The 18,172-nt window shown below is 49.4% G+C and overlaps 1 protein-coding gene across 1 annotated transcript in view; it reads left to right on the top strand.

Moving 5' to 3' along the window:
• The first annotated feature begins 200 nt into the window (after positions 1-200).
• CD5 (CD5 molecule) overlaps positions 201-18,172 on the top strand; it is a 32,854-nt gene continuing 14,882 nt past the window's right edge. The window contains exons 1-7 of the mRNA XM_044682004.1: positions 201-315; positions 7,200-7,451; positions 9,288-9,350; positions 11,058-11,393; positions 14,542-14,829; positions 15,685-15,810; positions 17,882-17,935. Coding sequence (XP_044537939.1) covers positions 201-315; positions 7,200-7,451; positions 9,288-9,350; positions 11,058-11,393; positions 14,542-14,829; positions 15,685-15,810; positions 17,882-17,935 — 1,234 coding nt within the window. The remainder of the gene's footprint in view (positions 316-7,199; positions 7,452-9,287; positions 9,351-11,057; positions 11,394-14,541; positions 14,830-15,684; positions 15,811-17,881; positions 17,936-18,172) is intronic.

Consider the following 18,172-nt stretch of genomic DNA (forward strand, 5'->3'; position numbering starts at 1 on the left):
GGCAGTGTAGATTTAATCTAATTTTCACAGTATATCAGGCCAGGTCCTCCCAACTCCACACATATAAGTAGATAAAAATAAAGACGAAGGAAATTGCAAGGAGGGGAGACACCGATCACTGAGGGGACTGCAATGTGCCCCAGGTAGAATGTGGCAGGGAGCTGCGCCTTGGAGGAATGAGTAGGGAACACTGCCCGAGCATGGAGTCAGTGGCCAAGGAAGACCCTTCCATTCTCCCCGTCTGTGACTCTGAGCAGTCGGGGCCAAAACAGAGCAGGAGAGGAGTGCGAGGCGAGAGGAACTGTAAGAAGGCCAGTATGGTTACACCATACACGCTGCGTGTGAGCCAGAGGAATTATACATACACGGAGGCTAGAGATGTAAGCCGGAGAGGGATAGTAGAGTCTTTAAACACCAAAGAGAGGACTTGGTTGTTGATCCAAGAGAGGTCAGAGGGAGCCACTGAAGTTTCCTGAGGAGGGTGTGACCAGAGCTGTAGGAAAATATAATAACTAAATTTTAATCATGACAGTTAGAGCAGCAGGAACACAAAGGCAATTTTGCGGATGATCCTTGTGAGCTCCCATGACCATCCCTCTGTCGATGACCCTGAGCTCTCCCGCTCTAATCCAGTTCAGTAAGTATGTCTGCCCATCGTACCAGCTAGCATTCCTATAGTGCTTGAAGGCTGGCAAAGCACTTTAATAATATCCTGTTTCATCCTCCCAACAACTCTAGGAGATAGAGATATCCCCATTTTACAGATGAGGAAACTGAGCCTGAAAGAGGTGAAGCTGGCAAGAGACTGAGATAGGATTTGAACCCAGATCTGCCTGCCCCCAGACCCAATGCCCTCTCCACAGCCCACCTAGCAGCTAAGAGCTGGCTTCCTCTGGGCACAGGACCAAGGGCTGCCAGGACGCAATGTGCCTTCAGGAGTGAAGTTTCTTCTCCTGGGCTCCCCAGACTCCCAAGGGGCGCAGGGATCGATGTCGGGGTTCATGAAGTTGAGCCAGAAGGAAATCTCATCTTCACTCTCTTTCCTTTTCCCTAACAACCTCTAATGGAAACGGAGCTTTCTCGTCCATGGTGAATGTGCCCACACCCATCACTAGGAGAAGGGGACCACAAGCTTTGCCAGCCTGCCCAGGGGCTCTGCCCCTCAGGAGACACTGAGAACCTAACGGGCTCCAGGGGGAAAGCGGATAACTGGATCAGCACATTGAGTCAGAGGGCCTTTGGGGCAGAGACTGTGTCTCCAGGAGGTGCTTAATAAATGCCTGCCTTTTGGGATTAGACCAACCTAGTAGGCGCATAGTAATTGCTTCTTGACCGATTGGTAAATTGAGGATTCTTTTTTTAACCCTGCTCATAAATAGCCCAGAGTCACATAGGAGATCTCAGAATCAGGATTTGAACCCAGGTCTCCCAAGTCTGAGGGATGGTTCTCTATCCATTAGGGAATGCTGTCTCTCTCTGGGTCATTGTTGGTCAGTTGTTTTGGTCCTGTCTGACTCTTGGTGACCCCATTTGGGGTTTTCTTGGTGAAGATGTTGGAGTTGGGGCAGTTACATGGTTCAGTGCCTAGAAAGCCTGGCCTGGAGGTTCTGGGTTCAAATCTGGGCTCAGACAGTTCCCAGCTATGAGACCCTGGGCAAGTCACTTAACCCCCACTGCCTAGCCCTTACCACTCTTCTGCCTTGGAGCCAATACTTAGTATTGACTCTAAGACAGACTATAAAGGTTAAAAAAAAAAAAGGGAAGAAGATACTGGAGTGGTTTTCCATCTCCTTTTCCAGTTCATTTTTTCCTCATAGATGAAGAAACTGAGGCAAAGAGGATTAAGTGACTTGTCCAGGGTCACACAGGTAGGGAATGTCTAAGATAAGACTTGAACCCAGGTCTTCCTGACTTCAGACCAGACCACCACCCAGTTAGGGTTGTGTCTGTTAAGTGCTCTGCAAACTGTAAAGCCCTTTAGAAATGGCAGCCTTTAGTATGACCCATGACCAAAAGGAGAAGAGTTCTGTCCCAGCGATCTTCCCACCAAGGAATCAGAAGCCAAAGCACTGGGCGCCATGATGGTGTCAGCTCTGCCTTCTTCAACAGAGAGCCACTAAGGCATCTGGTGTAGACAGTCAAACCGGTGACATGCATCTCTTGAGCACCTACTGTGTGCTAGGCACAAGAGCTCCAACGCCAGTGAATGAAACGACCCCTACTTGGAAGAAGCTTCCAATGGAACAGCTAGAGAAGACTCAGGGCCATCTTGAGGGCATCCATCACTCCATCAGTCAACAAGCATTTGTAAAAGGTGCACGATGTGCCCAGCACTGTGCTGAACTTACAAAGGCAAAAACATGGTGCCTGCCTTCGGGAGCTCACGTTCTCCTGGGAGAAACAGTGTGTCCACACCAGATAGAGACAGTAAACTGGGGAAGGGGCTCTCAGAAGGAAGACTCCCTACAGAAGGTGGGAGAAACCGAGGTTAGGACCATGGAGAACGCCTCCAAGGTAAGCCCTGTTTCCTTAGCACTCAATAAATGAATGACTTTGGGATTGCAAAATGGGAAGACAGCTATAGTTGGCCATCTTGGGCAAATCATTTCACCTCTGAGCCTCAGTTTTCTCATCTACAAAATGGGGATGATAATACCCACAGCATTCAGGTGGCAGAATTTCAATCAATCTATCCAGCCATCAATGCCGGGCAAGTAGTAATAATGATAATAATAATGATAGCTAGTATTTATATTTAAAACAGAGCACTTACTATGTACCAGCCACTGGGGAGACAAATACTACAGAAATGAAATAGTCAGGAACCATTTCTTTAGTCCCTACTAAGTGCCAGACACTGTGCTGAGGGCTGGGCTTACAAATATGAAAAAATAAAGACAGTCCCTGCCCTCCAGGAGCTTACGATGTCATTGGGAAAGACAGAGCACAAAAGGAGGGTGGGAGCCAGGAGAAGGACCCCTGGCACAAGCAGAGCCTGGCAAAGGGGCATGCTAGGGAAGTCAGCCAAAGAAGTCCCAAAGTAGGGCAGCCCAGTGAGAAATGAAAGCCCGCCTGCCCTCAAGGAGCTTCCCTTCTCCAAGAAACAGCTACAAGGCAAATGGGAGACCATTTGGGAGCAGAGAGACGGCATGGGCAGCTGGAGGGGCAGCAATGAAGGGCGATACTCTAAGGGGAAGAGGTGAGGACTTGGACAGGGATGGAAGGTTCCGGAGAGAGAGAGACAGATAGAGACAGAGAAACAGAGACAGAGACAGAGAAGAGGAGGAAAAGAGATGAGAGAGGGGAAGGATGGAGAGACATAGAGACAGAGAGAGAGACAGAGACAGAGACAGAGAGGCAGAGAGAGACACACACACACAGAGACACACAGAGAGAAGAAGAGGAAAAGAGAGGAGGGGGAAGGATGGAGAGCCACAGAGACAGAGAGGGTCAGAGAGAGAGAGAGGCAGAGAGACAGAGACAGAGAGATAGAGAGAGAGAGAAGAGAGAGAGAGAGGGAGGGAGAGAGAGGGAGAGAGAGAAGAGGAGGAAAAGAGAGGAGAGAGGGGAAGGATGGAGAGACACAGAGAGAGACAGAGAGAGAGAAATGGGATCTTGTCAGTGAGGAACAGTGAAAAGACCACACTGACTTGGATCATGAAGTGAGGGAAAAGGAATAATGTGTGTAACAAGCCTGGAGAGATGAATAATAACAATAATAACTAATTAATATTTCTATCATAGCATTTACTAGGTGCCAGGCCCTGTGCTAAGATCTTTACAGTTCATATCTTTTTTTGGCCTTCACAATAACCCTGAAAGGCAGAGGCTTTTAACAGAACCATTCTACAGATGAAGAAACAGAGGCAAACGGAGGCCAAGTGACTTGCCCAGGGTCACACCGTTAGGAAGTGTCTGAGGCCACATTGGAACTTTAGGACCTGGTCCACTGTGCCACCTCACTGCCCCAGTCGTAGGATTTTGAGTTGGATGAGAATTACGTAGCCCACCCTATCATTTTATAGATAAAACTGAGGCCCAGATAGAGGAAATGGCTTGCTGTGACGGGTCACCAGCTGGTGAGTGGACCCAGCTCTGATTTCTCCTATTCTCTCCTCACAACCTCCATCAGTCCCTGTTTATTAAGCACCTTTCATGTTCGGGGCATTCTGTGAGGCATCCTTGCGATGAGTAAGAGGTAGTGAGCTCCCTGTCATGGCAGGTCTTCAAGCAGAAGCCAGACAGATGGCCTCTGGACAGGGAGGTTGTCAAGACAAGCTGTCACCTGAGTCAGATGGGCCTTGAGGTTCTTTCTGGGTCTGAGAATGCTAAAAGCTGAAAAAACACTTAAAGAGAGGTTGGAGAGCATTAGCAGGGGATGGGAGAGAGAACACTGGATGGGATACTAGAAGTCCTGGGTTCAAATCCTGCCTCTGCTTTTAGTGCGTGGCCTTGAGCCTGTTGGCCTCTCTGGGCTGTGGGTTATCCAGGACTAAAAGGAGGAGGTCAGACTCAGGAGCGTCTCTCGGCGCCCCATCAGAATGCAAAGGCTCTTCGAGGGCCCAGAATGTTCCATTTTTGACTCTGTATTCAGGGCCTTGACTAGGAATTTAAATTTTAAAATGAATTTGGCCTTTAATGATGCTCCTGGTAAGATGAATCCTGTCCCGTCTTGGCTCTGGTTCCTCACCCACAAAAGGCACTGCCGGAGACTGTGGCCATCTTGTTGACGCCATTCTCCAGGGGAGAAAAACCAAGGCTCAGAGAAATGACTTCTCCAAGGTCTCACAGATGACAAGAAGCAGAGGGGAATCACCTCTCAGTCGGACCAACAAGGACAAAAGTCAAATAGTCAACAAGTATTTATTATTATTACTTTTTTATTTCATGAGCCAAGTGGCACCAAAGTGCAGAAAGCACCGGGCCTGGAGTCAGGAAGACGCCTCTTCCTGAGTTCAAATCTGCCCTCAGAAATTTGCTGGCTGGGTGACCCTGGGCAAGTCACTTCACCCTGTTGGCCTCAGTTTCCTCATCTGTAAAATGAGTTACAGAAGAAAATGGTCAACTACTCTGCTATCTCTGCCAAGAAAACCCCAAATGGGGTCCCAGACACAACTGAAAAATGATTCAACATCAAAACTGATGTGTGAAAGGGCTGGGAATACAGACGCAATCAGAAAGAAGACATGTCCCTGTCCTCAAGAGGCTCAGATTCTAATGGGGAAGCCCAAAAGTGAGGGAGGGAGGGGAAAAGGATGAAGGGAGACTCAGAAGGGTCTGGGGCTCCGCATCTGGTAAAGAGAATCTGGGAAGGTCAGGGGTTGGGCCTGGGAAGGATGAACACATGGCCTGGTGCCTCCTTCTTAAAGTAGAGGCTCTGGCAGGAGAGGCCGAAGGGTCCGGGAAAATGTCAGGTCTTTCAAGAGATTTCTGTGGCCCAGAGAATCAGAAGGAAAGATGGGGGCCGTCACCCTCAGCCTACCAATCACCTTCTCCAGTCTTGGAGCCAGAGCAGGTCTAAACTTCAGGGCTACAGATGAGGAAACTGAGGCCTAGCACAGCAAACTGAGGCTATGTGTCATTTGGAGATAAAGAAGTCTGAGCCGCTGAAGGAGGATGGGGATGATGAGTTTGAGCTGAGCTTTCATTAAGCACCAGCTATGTGCCAGGTACTATGCTTGGAACCATCTCTCCCCTCAAGGAGTTTACATTGTCCTCAGAAATGCCTCACCTGAGCTCCTCTGTCACCGAGTCTTAGACTCTCTGAGATGGAAGGAATTCCATCCCCTGTGGAGTCTCAGTTTCTCCATCGGTAAAGTGAGGAACCTGGACCAGATGATTCCCTCTCCCAAAGCATGACAGTAAGTGACAGGGAACTCACCACCTCCAGAAGCACCAACTTTGGGACATCTCTAGGGTATCAAGAAATGTCTGGGGAGATTTTCTGGGTGGTTGTTTCAACCAAGTCTGTGCCTTTTTCCTCACTCTCTCTGACCCTGGGGTCTTCTCCACAGCCTCTTTCTGTCACGGAGGACCATAGCGGACCCCCTCAGATGAGCAGTACGGGAACTTGTAGTCTTGAGAAACTTATAGACTCAAAAGAAAATTTGGGGGTTATCAGAGAGAAATACTCGCCCACTGTGTGGCAACTGTACGGTATCACCCACAAGCCTACACCCATCCTCTGAGACACTCAGAAGCTCAGGTTCACACATGCATTATCTACCAATCCCATTATAAATATTAAACTAGAGTATCTTTCAGAATCATGGAGAGGGCACAGCCCTTTTTTTTCTGAGATGTTTTTATGCATTGGAAAAAACCCAGATGTTTGACTGGAGGACTTCAAGCTGCTTGATTTTGGGCCTCAGTTTCCCCACTCATAAAATGAGGCACCTGGACCAGAGGCTCTCCAACTCTAAAATCTTTTGATGCTCCTAGTTAAAAGATAGGGTTCTGGAATTTCCCAGCTCTGTGAGGTTGAACAAGAGACTCCATGTCAAGGGCAGCTGGGTGGTTCAGTGGATAGAAAGCCAGGCCTGGAATCAGGAAGACCTGGAATCAAATCTGACCTCAGATACTTCCTAGTTGTGTGACCCTGGGCAAGTCACTTAACCCTGTTTGCCTGGACTTACCCTTCTGTTTTAGAGTTGCTACTATGACAGAAAGTAAGCTTGGGAGGGAAAGTAGCCTGGGGAAGCTAGGAGCACAGTGAATAGAATTTCAGGCCTGGATTCAGAAGAACATGAGTTCAAATCTGGCCTCAGACACTTCCTAGATGGGTGATCCTGGGCAAGTCACTTAACCCTGATTGTCTAGATCTTCTTCCATACTTAATATGGATTCTAAGACAGAAGACCTAAGGGTTAAAAAAAAAAAAGTCTTCTGTCTCTGGGGCCCTTAGGCTCCTCTTTGAGGTGAGAACATTGGTCCTTTGAACTTCCTGTTCTAAGGAGACATATTTGTCTGTTATTTAAGACCTCCTAAGATTAAGGTTAGAAGAATCCGTGGCCCGGAGAAAGGGCGCGGTTAGCCAAAGTTCATGTAAAGCCCAGATGTTTAGGGCATCTACTAGAACCTTCTGGCCTCTTGGAAGAAAAGTCCTGGGGAAGAAGAAAGAGGAGGCAGAACCAGCAATGTGGGAGCCACAACACCCAGTGATTCTCTAGGGCTGACCTCGCCTTTTCTTATCTCCCCAGGGTCCCTCCGGAGGTCAATGGGCACCAACTCCCCATATCAGATCCACCTAGAGGTCGATATCAGTAACATCACAAATCATTTTTATGTGAAGAATCAAAATAAGCAGATTATGGACGATATCTACAAATTCGTCTCTGACCTACCAGTGGCAAACAAGCAGATGCTTTGCTCCTTCCACGGACCTTCCATCTCTGACTGGAGCCACGTGGGCAGAAATGCCTCCCACATAGACCTGCGTCTGGTCTGCGAAGGTAAGTCCTGAGGCCTGGCCCAGATGCCTCCCCCCCAAGCCCCTTCCCTGGGGAGAGAACCAAAGCCTTCCAAACCTGAGTGAGCACCTGGTCCAGTCTGAATGTCAGAGGAATCCCTCTAAAGCAAGCCCAACCAGTGGTTCCTGAACCTCTGCTGAAAGCCTTGCATGACCTAGAGGCCACCCAGCAGGGATGCTCAAGGTAGATCCTGGCTCTGTTTGCCACCTGCCTGAGACATTTGCATCCAAGGGAGCAGGAAGAGGCTAGAGGACCTAGGCTGAAGTTCTGATTCTGTCTTTTCATTTGTTCTTCGGTCATTTTCTCAGTCATAACTGACTTTTCATGACCCCCATGTGCAGTTTTCTTGGCAAAAAAATCCTGGTGTAGTTTGCCACTTCCTCCTCCAGATCATTTTACAGATGAGGAAACTGAGGAAATTAGGATAAAGTGGCGTGTCCAGGGTCACACAGCTAGTGAGGGTCTGAATTCCATTCTTTCTACTCTAGGCTCAGTGCCACCTATAATACCTATAGTTTATAAAGTGCATTACACCTTTATCTCATTTGGTCCTCACAACAACCCTGGGAGGTATGTGGTATTATTAGTCCCATTTTACAGGTAAGGAAACTGAGGTCACACAGCTAATAAGTATCTGAGATGGATTTCAAACTCCAGTTCTTTTGGACCTTATCCACAGAAAGGTGTGACCCTGAGATAGATGACTAACCTCTCTCAGCCTCAGTTTTCCCATCTTTAATACAGGGATCCTTGTACCCCATGTTTCATAGATGTTCCAGGAGGGAAAGCATTTTAGAAATGCATGTTAATTGACTTGATATTATTTCTAAGATTTTGAAACTGTCTTGCTCTGACGAATAGGCAGCTGGGTAGCTCAGTGGGTAGAACTTTGGATAATCCTGAGTTTGAATCCTGCTTCAGACACTTGTGTGGCCCTGAGCAAGTCAATTAGCTTCATTTGCCTCAGTTTCCTCTTCTATAAAATGATACTGGAAACCACTCCAGTGCCTTTGCCAAGAAAACCCCAAATGTGGTCATGAAGAATCAGGCATAAATGAATCCACTGTATAATAAAATCCTTAGAAAATAAACCCAATATCACCCCATAGTTGTTTTCTTTAAACTCTTTTTAAAATCCTTTGTTCTAGATCCTCCCAAATACTAGGGACCTCCCTCTGAAATGATTAAAAAATTAGATGATCAGCTTCTCAAGCAAGCATTTATTACATGCCGGCAACTCAAATATAAGACAATTTTGGGGGTGGGGGTTGAGCACTAACCCTTAAAGGAGCAGGGGACCCTTGAGTGGAACTTTGTAGGAAGCCAGGGCTTCTAGGACTTGGAGGTGTGGAGGGAGATCATCCGGGGCATTGGGAACATTCCATGCAAAGGCTTGGAGGTAGGAGATGTGAGGAAGACCAGCAGAAGGCTGCTTTGACTGGATTTATAGAGTAGAAGAAGCAATAGATAGTACATCATAGTGGAGCCTGGCAGAAGTTTATACATCCCTGGCATGGTCCTCGGGGAAGGACTTTGGAGAGTGAGAGCACTCCTCCTCAGGTGAAATCTGGTCCCAGTAATGATGGGCAATGCACTCCCAGAAGGAGGATCTATAGGGGTGAGGGAGGGCCTGTTTGTACCATCATCTCTAGCTCCTCTGCCAGTGGGGTGAAGGGCTGGGGCTGGCTGTACACATGGCACAGGAGCCCCAACCCTTCCTTGGCCCTACCTGTCCCCAGTTGATTTCCATCATCCTCTCTGCCCATCAGGACAGGGCCAAGGTCCTGCTTCATCATCTCAGACTTCCTCTCTTTTCAGAACCAGCTCCCAAAGCATCTCCGCCCACCCCGCGGCCAGCTGTGACCTCGCCTGAGCCCTCCGGTAAGAGCAAATCCAATCTCCCACCAGGCCTGCCAGGCAGAACTAGAATTCAAGCCCAGGGACTGAGAGGACTGGCTTGTAGTGGGTGGCCCTGTCCTACTCTCTCCTGGACCTTGAGGCCAGCAACGTCCCTGCTCATCTTCTGGGCGTAAATGAGTAATTTCCTAATGTCCGACTTCATTTGGGTGCCATTGAAAGCACAGACGGGCATCGAACGCGGGTGGGCATCCCAGCGACATCCCTGAGTTCAGCTGGGCGACTTTGGGCAAATCCTTTCCCCACTCCGGGCCCCTGTTTCCTCTTCTCATTGTAGAACACACAAAAGGGGCCGTTGTGAAATGGGGGACGGATGTAAAACACCTTTGACTCAAAACGTGTTGTTTGAATCCTGGTGGGGATTTCTGCTCTAGTGGCTGGGGCCAGAGGGACCTCCGATCCTTGGATGGACGGCTGAAGAGGAGAGGGGGACTGGCATGAGTCCCATCTCTGCCATCCAATCGCCGTGTGCCTTTTGACAAGTCCCTCACCTTCCTGGGGCCTCAGGGTCCTCATCTGTAAAATAAACAGGTTGAACTCAATGGGCCCTCGAAGGTCCCATGACTCATCCATCCTGGGCACCACCCACTTCCACCTTGGCTGTTGTGAACAAGAAGGGGGAGAGGCTTCTTTCAGTCACCCTCCAACATTGGTGGAGATACTTCTAGAAAGGGGCCAAACTCTGCAGATCTTTGAAACTCTGCTTTTCTAGAGAATCAGAGCATGTGGGCGGGCAGTGGTGCCTTCACCGCTAGGGGACACAATAGCATAGTAACTAGGAATTTAGGATCCTGGAGCAGGAACTATGAGTTATACATGGCCAAAGCGCCTGAAACAAGTCCTCGGTTACAGGAGAAGGAAAAGGAAGCAAAGACGCCAGGACTTTGCCTTAAGGCTTCCCTGCGTCTTATGGGAGGGCTGTAATCTCATCCCAGTTTCCCATCTGGTAGCTTTGTTTTTGGAGGAACCCTTCTTGCCAAATAGGAGCCAAGCTCTGTTGTTTCTAATCTGCCGAAAGACTCTCAGGTGTTGCTCCATCTGCTCTGACTTCAGCTCTTTGGAGAATTATCCTGGGTGGGTCACTGTGCCCTCTCCCAATACCATTCTGCTCCACACTGACTGGGCAGTCAGAATAATGGAGGGGACAGACAGAGCAGAGATTAGTGGGAAAGGCAGAGGAGACAGATAAATAAAGGCAATGCGGAATGATTGCCCAAAGTGAAGGATGTGACCAGAATTACATCGACTCATCGTTAGGTCCTCATGACCCAGGCCAGGGGTCGGCAACGTATGGCTCTCGAGCCATATCTGGCTCCACCTCCGGACCGGCCAGTCCTGGCAGAGCCCCAGGATGTGCCCCAGGGGGCCCTTCAGCCCCCGCCCCATATTCCAGCGCCTTCCGCCTCCTTCGTCCTCCTTCCTCAGGTGTTTATGGCTCTCATGGCCAAAAAGGTTGCCGACCATTGACCCAGGCCACGGTTAAATGGTTGAGAATCCCAGTCGTGCATCTGCCATTAGTTTCCATCTCTCTGCCTTGGTGGTCCCATCTGTGATATGGCCTCCATGATCTCCAAATCCTGTCTTAACCTGACAAAGGAAAATCCCTGCCTTTTCCTCTGGTTCTCTATCTCTCCCCTTCTTGTTTGATTTCCTCCCTTGTCTTCCTCCCAGGCCATCCAAGGTTCCTGCTGGTGGAGGGGAAGGAGAGGCTCCGCTGTGCAGGTGTGGTTGAGTTCTATCGGGGGAGTACCGGGGGAAGCATCTGCTATGACTCCAAAGCCTGGTCCCCAGCTCTGGGCAACCTGATCTGCCAGTCCCTGAACTGTGGCACCTTCCTGGACCATCTGGACCCATCAGCAGGGAGGCCAGACTCAAGGAATCCGGAGGGACTAAAAGCCCTGCAGGTCCTCTGGGAGGTCAAGGATCCTGATAGCTCTTCCTTGGACCAGATCTTCAGAAAGGAGAAGAGCTGTAGGGGAAACCAAACCATTTCCATCATCTGCTCTGGTGAGTAGGTCCTCCCCAGGACAGTTTCCTCTTCAGTGAAATGGATGCATTGGACTTGGATTCGGTCCCTCCCACTCTAAAATTTATTCATTCAATAATTAAGTACCTTCTGATGTGACACAGAACTCATAGGCTAGTAACAAGCCAAGGAACCAAAAGACAGAATTTTCATGATGCTCAAAAGGGGTAAACCAAATAGTGTATGAAATCTAAGTGGGGAAAAAAGCCATAGAGATCAGGAAAGGCTTCCTGGAGGAGGTGAGGGTGGGGGTCAGCAGGCAAAGAATGGGAGAGAGGATACTCCAAATGGTGAACATCGTGAATGAAGGGCCAGAGACAAGAGGGCAAACTCGGAGCAAGAGTAAGACAGTCTGGCTGGAGCTTGTGTGAGATGAGGCTAGAGCACACATGGTGCTACCAAACTCAGATCCCTGTTCCATGATCCCCAACTGCATGGGCCTGTGGAAGGAATGTCAGATGGGGAAACTGAGGACCTGGGTTCAAAGCCTGACGCTGATGCCTAGGTTCATAAGAATATAAAAGGACTTTAGAGATCATTGAATCCAATTGCCTCATCTTGGATTTTTATGCTTTCCATTTTATTGATATCATTTTTTTTACATGAAAACATTTACAGATTCCTCTGGCTTCCTGGGAGGTCTCTTATGATACAGTGACCCCATCTGAACGTGAATGCAACATTTCCCATCTCTATTTTTAATTGTCTTTTTACTCTTTAAGCCCTTAACTTCCACCTTAGAATCAATACTATGCTTTGGTTCCAAGGCAAAAGAATGGTAAGAGCTAGGCAATGGAGGTTAAGTGACTTGCCCACGGTCACACAGCTAGGAAGTATATAAGGCTAGATTTGAACCCAGAATGTCCTGTCTCTAGCCTGGCTCCAAATCCACTGAACACCTAGCTGCCCCTTTAATTGTCTTTTTAAATGAACAGCTATCTGTTTTCTCTCCCACCCCCACCACCCCACTCCATTAGAAAAAGGAAAAGGAAAAAAGCAAATTTCTTGTAACAAGTCATATGAACAAATTTCATACGTATAATGGGTTTCCTGTTTCTTGCTTTCTCAGTAAGTGGGAAGGGATGGAGGGATAGAGAGAATTTGGAACTGAAACTAAAATTTTAAATGAGAAAAATACATATAGTCAAGCAAAATAAATCCCTCCATTATCTACACACGTATACGTCTCATTCTGTACCCTGGGTGACCATCACTGGTCCTCTGGAATCACAGATGGGTGTTGTGTTGAGCAGAGTTCCCACAGTTCCCAAGTTGCTTGCCTTTCCAAAGCATCGTTATTTGTCTTTTTCTCCTTCTTCTCCTCATTTTAGTCTTTAACAGTTTATAGAAGTCCTCCAAATTTATTCACTTATATAACATTGATGTCATAATATAACATCCTTCTGCTTCTTCTTCATCTACTCTGAGTTTAAAGCCTCTTTGAAATCATCTCTCTTCTCTTGTCTCCCAGCACAGAAAGGCTTCCCTTCCTTCTTCCATTCATACACCGCAATTTATTCAGATATTATTCAGTCAAAGGGCATCTCCTTAGGTTCCAATATTTTTGCCACATTAGACACACACACACACACAAACTGCTATAATTAAATACTTTAGGGCCTTGTCCTCTTTTTTTTTTAAAGCCTCTCTTTGGTATAGATTCAAGCGTGGTATAACTGAGCCTATTTAATAACTTTTTGTGTATAAATTCCATTGTTTTCCAGAATGGATAGGTCCACCAACAATGTATCAGTGTGCAACAGCCCCTCTACTTATTTTCCTTTTTTTTTTTTGGGTCATTTTTACCATTCAGATGGACATGAGTCAGGTTCAGAATTGCTGGAGTTTGGTGGCATTTCTCTAATAAAGAGAGTAGCATTTTTTTTATATGGCTATAGATTGTTTGGGTGTCTTCCTCGCTGTTGGTTCATATCCATTTATCAGTTAGAAAATGACTCTTTTCCTTATAAATTCAACTCAGTTCCTTATGTATTTTGGAAATGTTGCCATTATCAAAGAAATTTGCTATAAAGTTTTCTCCCCAGTTAACTGTTTCCTTTTAATCCTAAATTTTATTTGGGCAAAAACTTTTAAATGTTCTATAATCAAATGTACACATTTGCTCTTCTATGATCTCTGGTCATTATTTGGTCATGAATTTTTCTCTTATGCGAAGATCTGAGAAGTAATTTTCCCATCTTCCTCTAATTTGTATATAAGTGACCCTTTATATCTAGGTCAGGCACCCATTTAGAGCTCATCCTGGTAAACAAAGTGTGAGCTCTTGGTTCTTTTTATCCCAGTGTAGTATTTAGACTATCAACGCAGGAAAGGAAACTGAGTCTTGGGAAGATGAAGTGACTTTGCCTGTGGTCACAGAGGCAGTAAATGGGAGAGGTGGCATTTGCGCTCAGGTCCTCTGACTCCATCTTTCTTCCATAATTCCCAGTCCCCAAGGAGAGAGGATCCCAGGCTTTAGAGATTGGTGGAAGACAGACAGACAGATGGAGACAATGGGGTGGAGGACAGACAGAAAACGATACTAGCTGGGGCAGCTTGGCAGCTCAGAGGATTGATAGATCTAGAGTTGGGAGGTCCTGGGTTCTAGTCTGACCTCAGATCCTTCCTAGCTGAGTGACCCTGGGCAAGTCACTTAACCCCCATTGCCTAGCCCTTCCCGCTCTTCTGCCTTGGAACCAATACACAATTTTGATTCTAAGATGAAAGGTCAGGGCTTTAAAAAACTAATTAAAATATTCCCTCTGCCCGTCTTCTCTTCGGCCCTGGAACGGGCAGTTGGGGTTTTAAAGCCCCAAAGATCCCAGGATGGAGGAGAGACAGGTGGGGGTGCTCCGTGAGAAGGAACCCTGGGATGCCTCATGGAGAGGGGAAGGGAGTTCAGACGGGTGCTGTGGAGGGAGGCCCATCAGACAGAGACAGCCCTTTGGTTCCATCTTCTGGCGTGGCATGAACAAGCCGGACTGAAGAGCCAGGTTGGGCCAGTCTGGGTTCGGGGACGGGCACAGGGCTGGATGGCTCTGAACTGGGGCTCCAGAGGGCTCTGGGCCAGAACATGGCCGGCCAGCCTTGATTCTTCCCCCATGTTCTTCCCGATTCTCCCTGTTACAGAGTTCCAGCCCAAGGTGAGAAGCCGACTGAAGGGTGGGAGCAGTCCCTGCTCGGGCATCGTGGAGGTGAACTTCGAGGGCCAGTGGAGACCCTTGTGTAGGACGAAGAAGAACTGGGACCAGGTGTGCCACGAGCAGCACTGCGGGGAGCCCATCTCCCTGCAAGACGTGCCTCAGAAGTCCCTCACTGCGGAGCGCGCCGGCATGCTCCACTGCGCCCACGAGAACCTCTCCCACTGCTACAGCTTCCAGCCGGGAGACCCCTTGTGCAAAGGCATAAGGATTGAGTGTGAGCTGGGGGACCCTTTGTTCCCGGAGGGGGGCGGCCCCTTCTTTTCTTAGGGGGCCTTTTCAAGATAAGGGGGTAGCGACCAGTCAACGAGCATGGATGGAGGGAGTAGCAGGGTGGCTCAGGGGATAGAGCCAAGTCTAGAGACTCGATGGGGTCCTGGGTTCAAATTTGACCTTAAACATTTCCCAGCTAGGTGACCCTGGGCAAGTCACTTAACCCCTGTGCCTAGTCCTTACCTCTCTTCTGCCTTGGAACCAATACACAGTATGGATTCTAAGGTGGAAGGGAAGGGTTCAAAAAAAACTAGCTAAAAGCAAGAGCAAGAGGGTAATGAGCCAACATTAGAAGCTTTCCCACTACAATCAGGGGTAAGCCAAGGACGTCACCGTCTCCACTGTTACCTGATAGTGTCAGGAATGTTTGCGGCATCAGCCAGCGTGAGGGACTGAGAGGCCGCCGGAGCGATGATGACCCGTGTACCCGTGTCTCGGGAGCACCCAGGACCGGCAGGACAAAACTCTCCTGGGACAAACAGTGGGAGGGAAAGGCAGGCCTCAGGCAGGGACCTCGGACCTGCCTCATGGTGGGAGAGCAGACCCCGAGGACAGGGGCAACAGCTGAGCTGGCGGCCGCTAGGAAAGAGAACTGGGAGGAGGCGCATCTCCATCCGAAGCTTCCCATTGAACCAACTACTGCCAAATCCTAATCCCAGGAGTTTCTGCTCCCCAAAGGACTCCAAGTGCCAAACACACTAGATTGCAGCGCCCCGGGACAAAGACCCTTTTACCCGGCCCTAGTTAGAGCTCTGCTCCGCGGGACGGATTCAACACTCACCCCATTGTCTTCTCTCAGGCCGAGACCTAAATGCAGCTGGGCTGGGGGCAGGGACGGTGATAAGCATCATTCTGGCCTTGATCCTCCTGGCTGTCCTTCTGGTGGCCTGCGGGCCTCTGGCCTACAAGAAGCTGGAGAAGAAGTGTAAGTAGCCCATTCCCGACCCCACCCAGCCTCCTTCCGCCACTGTAGTCATTCCCCTCCACCCTTCTGGGGCAGCTGGCCTTCGTACCCTCTTTGTTCTGGGTTCCAGTCACTAAGGAGTTCTCTGTGTGTGTGTGTGTGTGTGTGTGTGTGTGTGTGTGTGTGTGTGTGACAGTGATAGAGACAGAGACAGACAGAGAGAGGGAAAGGGAGACAGACATACAGAGACAGACAGAGGGACAGAGGGAGAGGGAGACAGACATACAGAGACAGACAGAGGGACAGAGGGAGAGGGAGACAGACAGACAGACAGAGACAGAGAAAGAGAGGGAGAGGGAGACAGACAGACAGAGACAGACAGAGAGAGGGAGACAGACAGAGGGACAGAGAGAAAGGGACAGAGGGAGAGGGAGACAGACAGACAGAGACAGAGAAAGAGAGGGAGAGGGAGACAGACAGACAGAGACAGAGAGAGGGAGACAGACAGACAGACAGAGACAGACAGAGAGAGGGAGACAGACAGACAGAGAGAGGGAGACAGACAGACAGAGACAGACAGAGGGACAGAGAGAGATGGAGACTGAAGCTAAGACAGTGAAACAGAAAGAAACAGACTTGGGGCAAATCTTTCCCAGTGAAGACGATTAGACTCTAAAGGGCTTCCTGCATGTCCCTCCTCTCTGGCCTCAGTGTCCTCGGTCAGATGCTGGGAATGGGCTGGTCTCCAAAGGCCCCGTCGGCCACTGCCATCCTATCCAAAAGCCTCCTTCCCTGTCCGGGTCCGGCTCCGGCCTTGGAAAGGGCTCCTGGCCTCTTGGGCTGGGCCGTCAGTTAACTAGCATTTATTTGGCCCCTGGGCTGTCCCAGGCTCTGGGTTAAGCACGAGGATGCAAAGACAGTGAACGACGGAGTCTCTGTCCTTCAGGGTTCCCATCCCAGGGTGGCCAATCGCCTTCAGGAATCCAGAGCCAAGGGGAGGCCACCTCAGACCGAGGGCACCAGCCACCTCTTGGGGAGGAAGAGGAGGAGGGGAGATTTGAAGGAAGTCAGGGAAGCTGGGGGTGGCCGGGGCAGGCAGGGGGTGGTGCTGCACCTCTTGGGAGAAGAACAGCAAGAAGCCATTGTGGCTGATGGGTAAAGGCGGTCCAAGGGCTTTAGATGCTAGAACAGGATTTCAATTTGATCCTGGAGGTAAGAGGGAGCCACTGTGGTTTGTGGAGTACAGGAGGGGACGAGGGCAGACCAGGAGGGTGAGCATGGGAGCTCAGGGGGGTGCCCATGGGAGACACGGAGGAGAGGGACAAGTCCAGCAGTCTCTGGGGGGGGTAGCCTGATGTCACAGGAGGAGGAGGAAGGGTTGGTGCAGACTGGAAGAGCCAGGGGCTCCTAGGGGCTAGCCCAGGGAGGGGCAATGTCCCCCCACCAGGTCCCTCACCTCTACTGCTGACTCCCAGAGATTCTGCTTGTGACAGGAGCCTACGACCCATGATCTAGAGGTGAAAGGGGTCCTGGGGACCAACAAGTGCAGCCCCCTCATTTTATAAAAGAGGACACTGAGGCACACAGGGGAAGTGACTTGCCCAAGGTCACCCAGGCAACAGAGCCAGAATTTTAATCCAGGCTCTGTGACTTCCAATGCAGCATTTTTTTTGGTCCCAAAGAACAAGACATGATCACAATGATCACCTTTTTCTTTTCTTTTTTTTAATCCTCACTTTCTGTCTTAGAATCTATACTAGGTATTGGTTCCAAGGCAGAAGAGTGGTAAGAGTCAGGCAATGGGTTTAAGTGACTTGCCCAGGGTCACCCAGCTAGGAAGTATCTGAGGTCAGATTTGAACTCCGGTCCTCTGAACTTCAGACCTGGCTCTCTATCCACTGAGCCACCCAGTTGTCCCAATCACTCTCTACTGTGTAACCAACAAGTACAGGAAGAATCCTGTATGGAGGCCACAAGGAGAACCCAAGCAGCCTGGGCTCCAGCCTAGAGCTGCCTCCTCTCCAGATGACCTAAATGCTCCCCAGCAGCAGCCCAGCCCTAACTTCTTCCTTTTCTCTCTGTTGTTGCTCAGTCCTTCAGAAGAAGCAACGCCAATGGATCGGCCCAACGGGAGTGAACCAGAACGGTACGGGGAATTCGGGGGGTGGGGGGGTGGCTCCCTGTGCTCGGGGGGCCCTCTGATGAGGAGACCCTGGGGCTCAGCCCAGCAGCCTGGGATAGGCTTTCAGAGGAGGAGGAGGAGGAAGGAGAGGAAGGAGAGAAGGAAGAGGAGAAGAGAGAGGAAGAGGAGGAAGAGGAGGAGGGGAGGAAGAAGAAGTGGAGGAAGAAGAGGAGGAGGAAGAGGAGGAGGAAGAAGAGGAGG

This window comes from Gracilinanus agilis, chromosome 6 (assembly GCF_016433145.1).
Source record: "Gracilinanus agilis isolate LMUSP501 chromosome 6, AgileGrace, whole genome shotgun sequence".
NCBI classification, from domain to species: Eukaryota; Metazoa; Chordata; class Mammalia; order Didelphimorphia; family Didelphidae; genus Gracilinanus; species Gracilinanus agilis.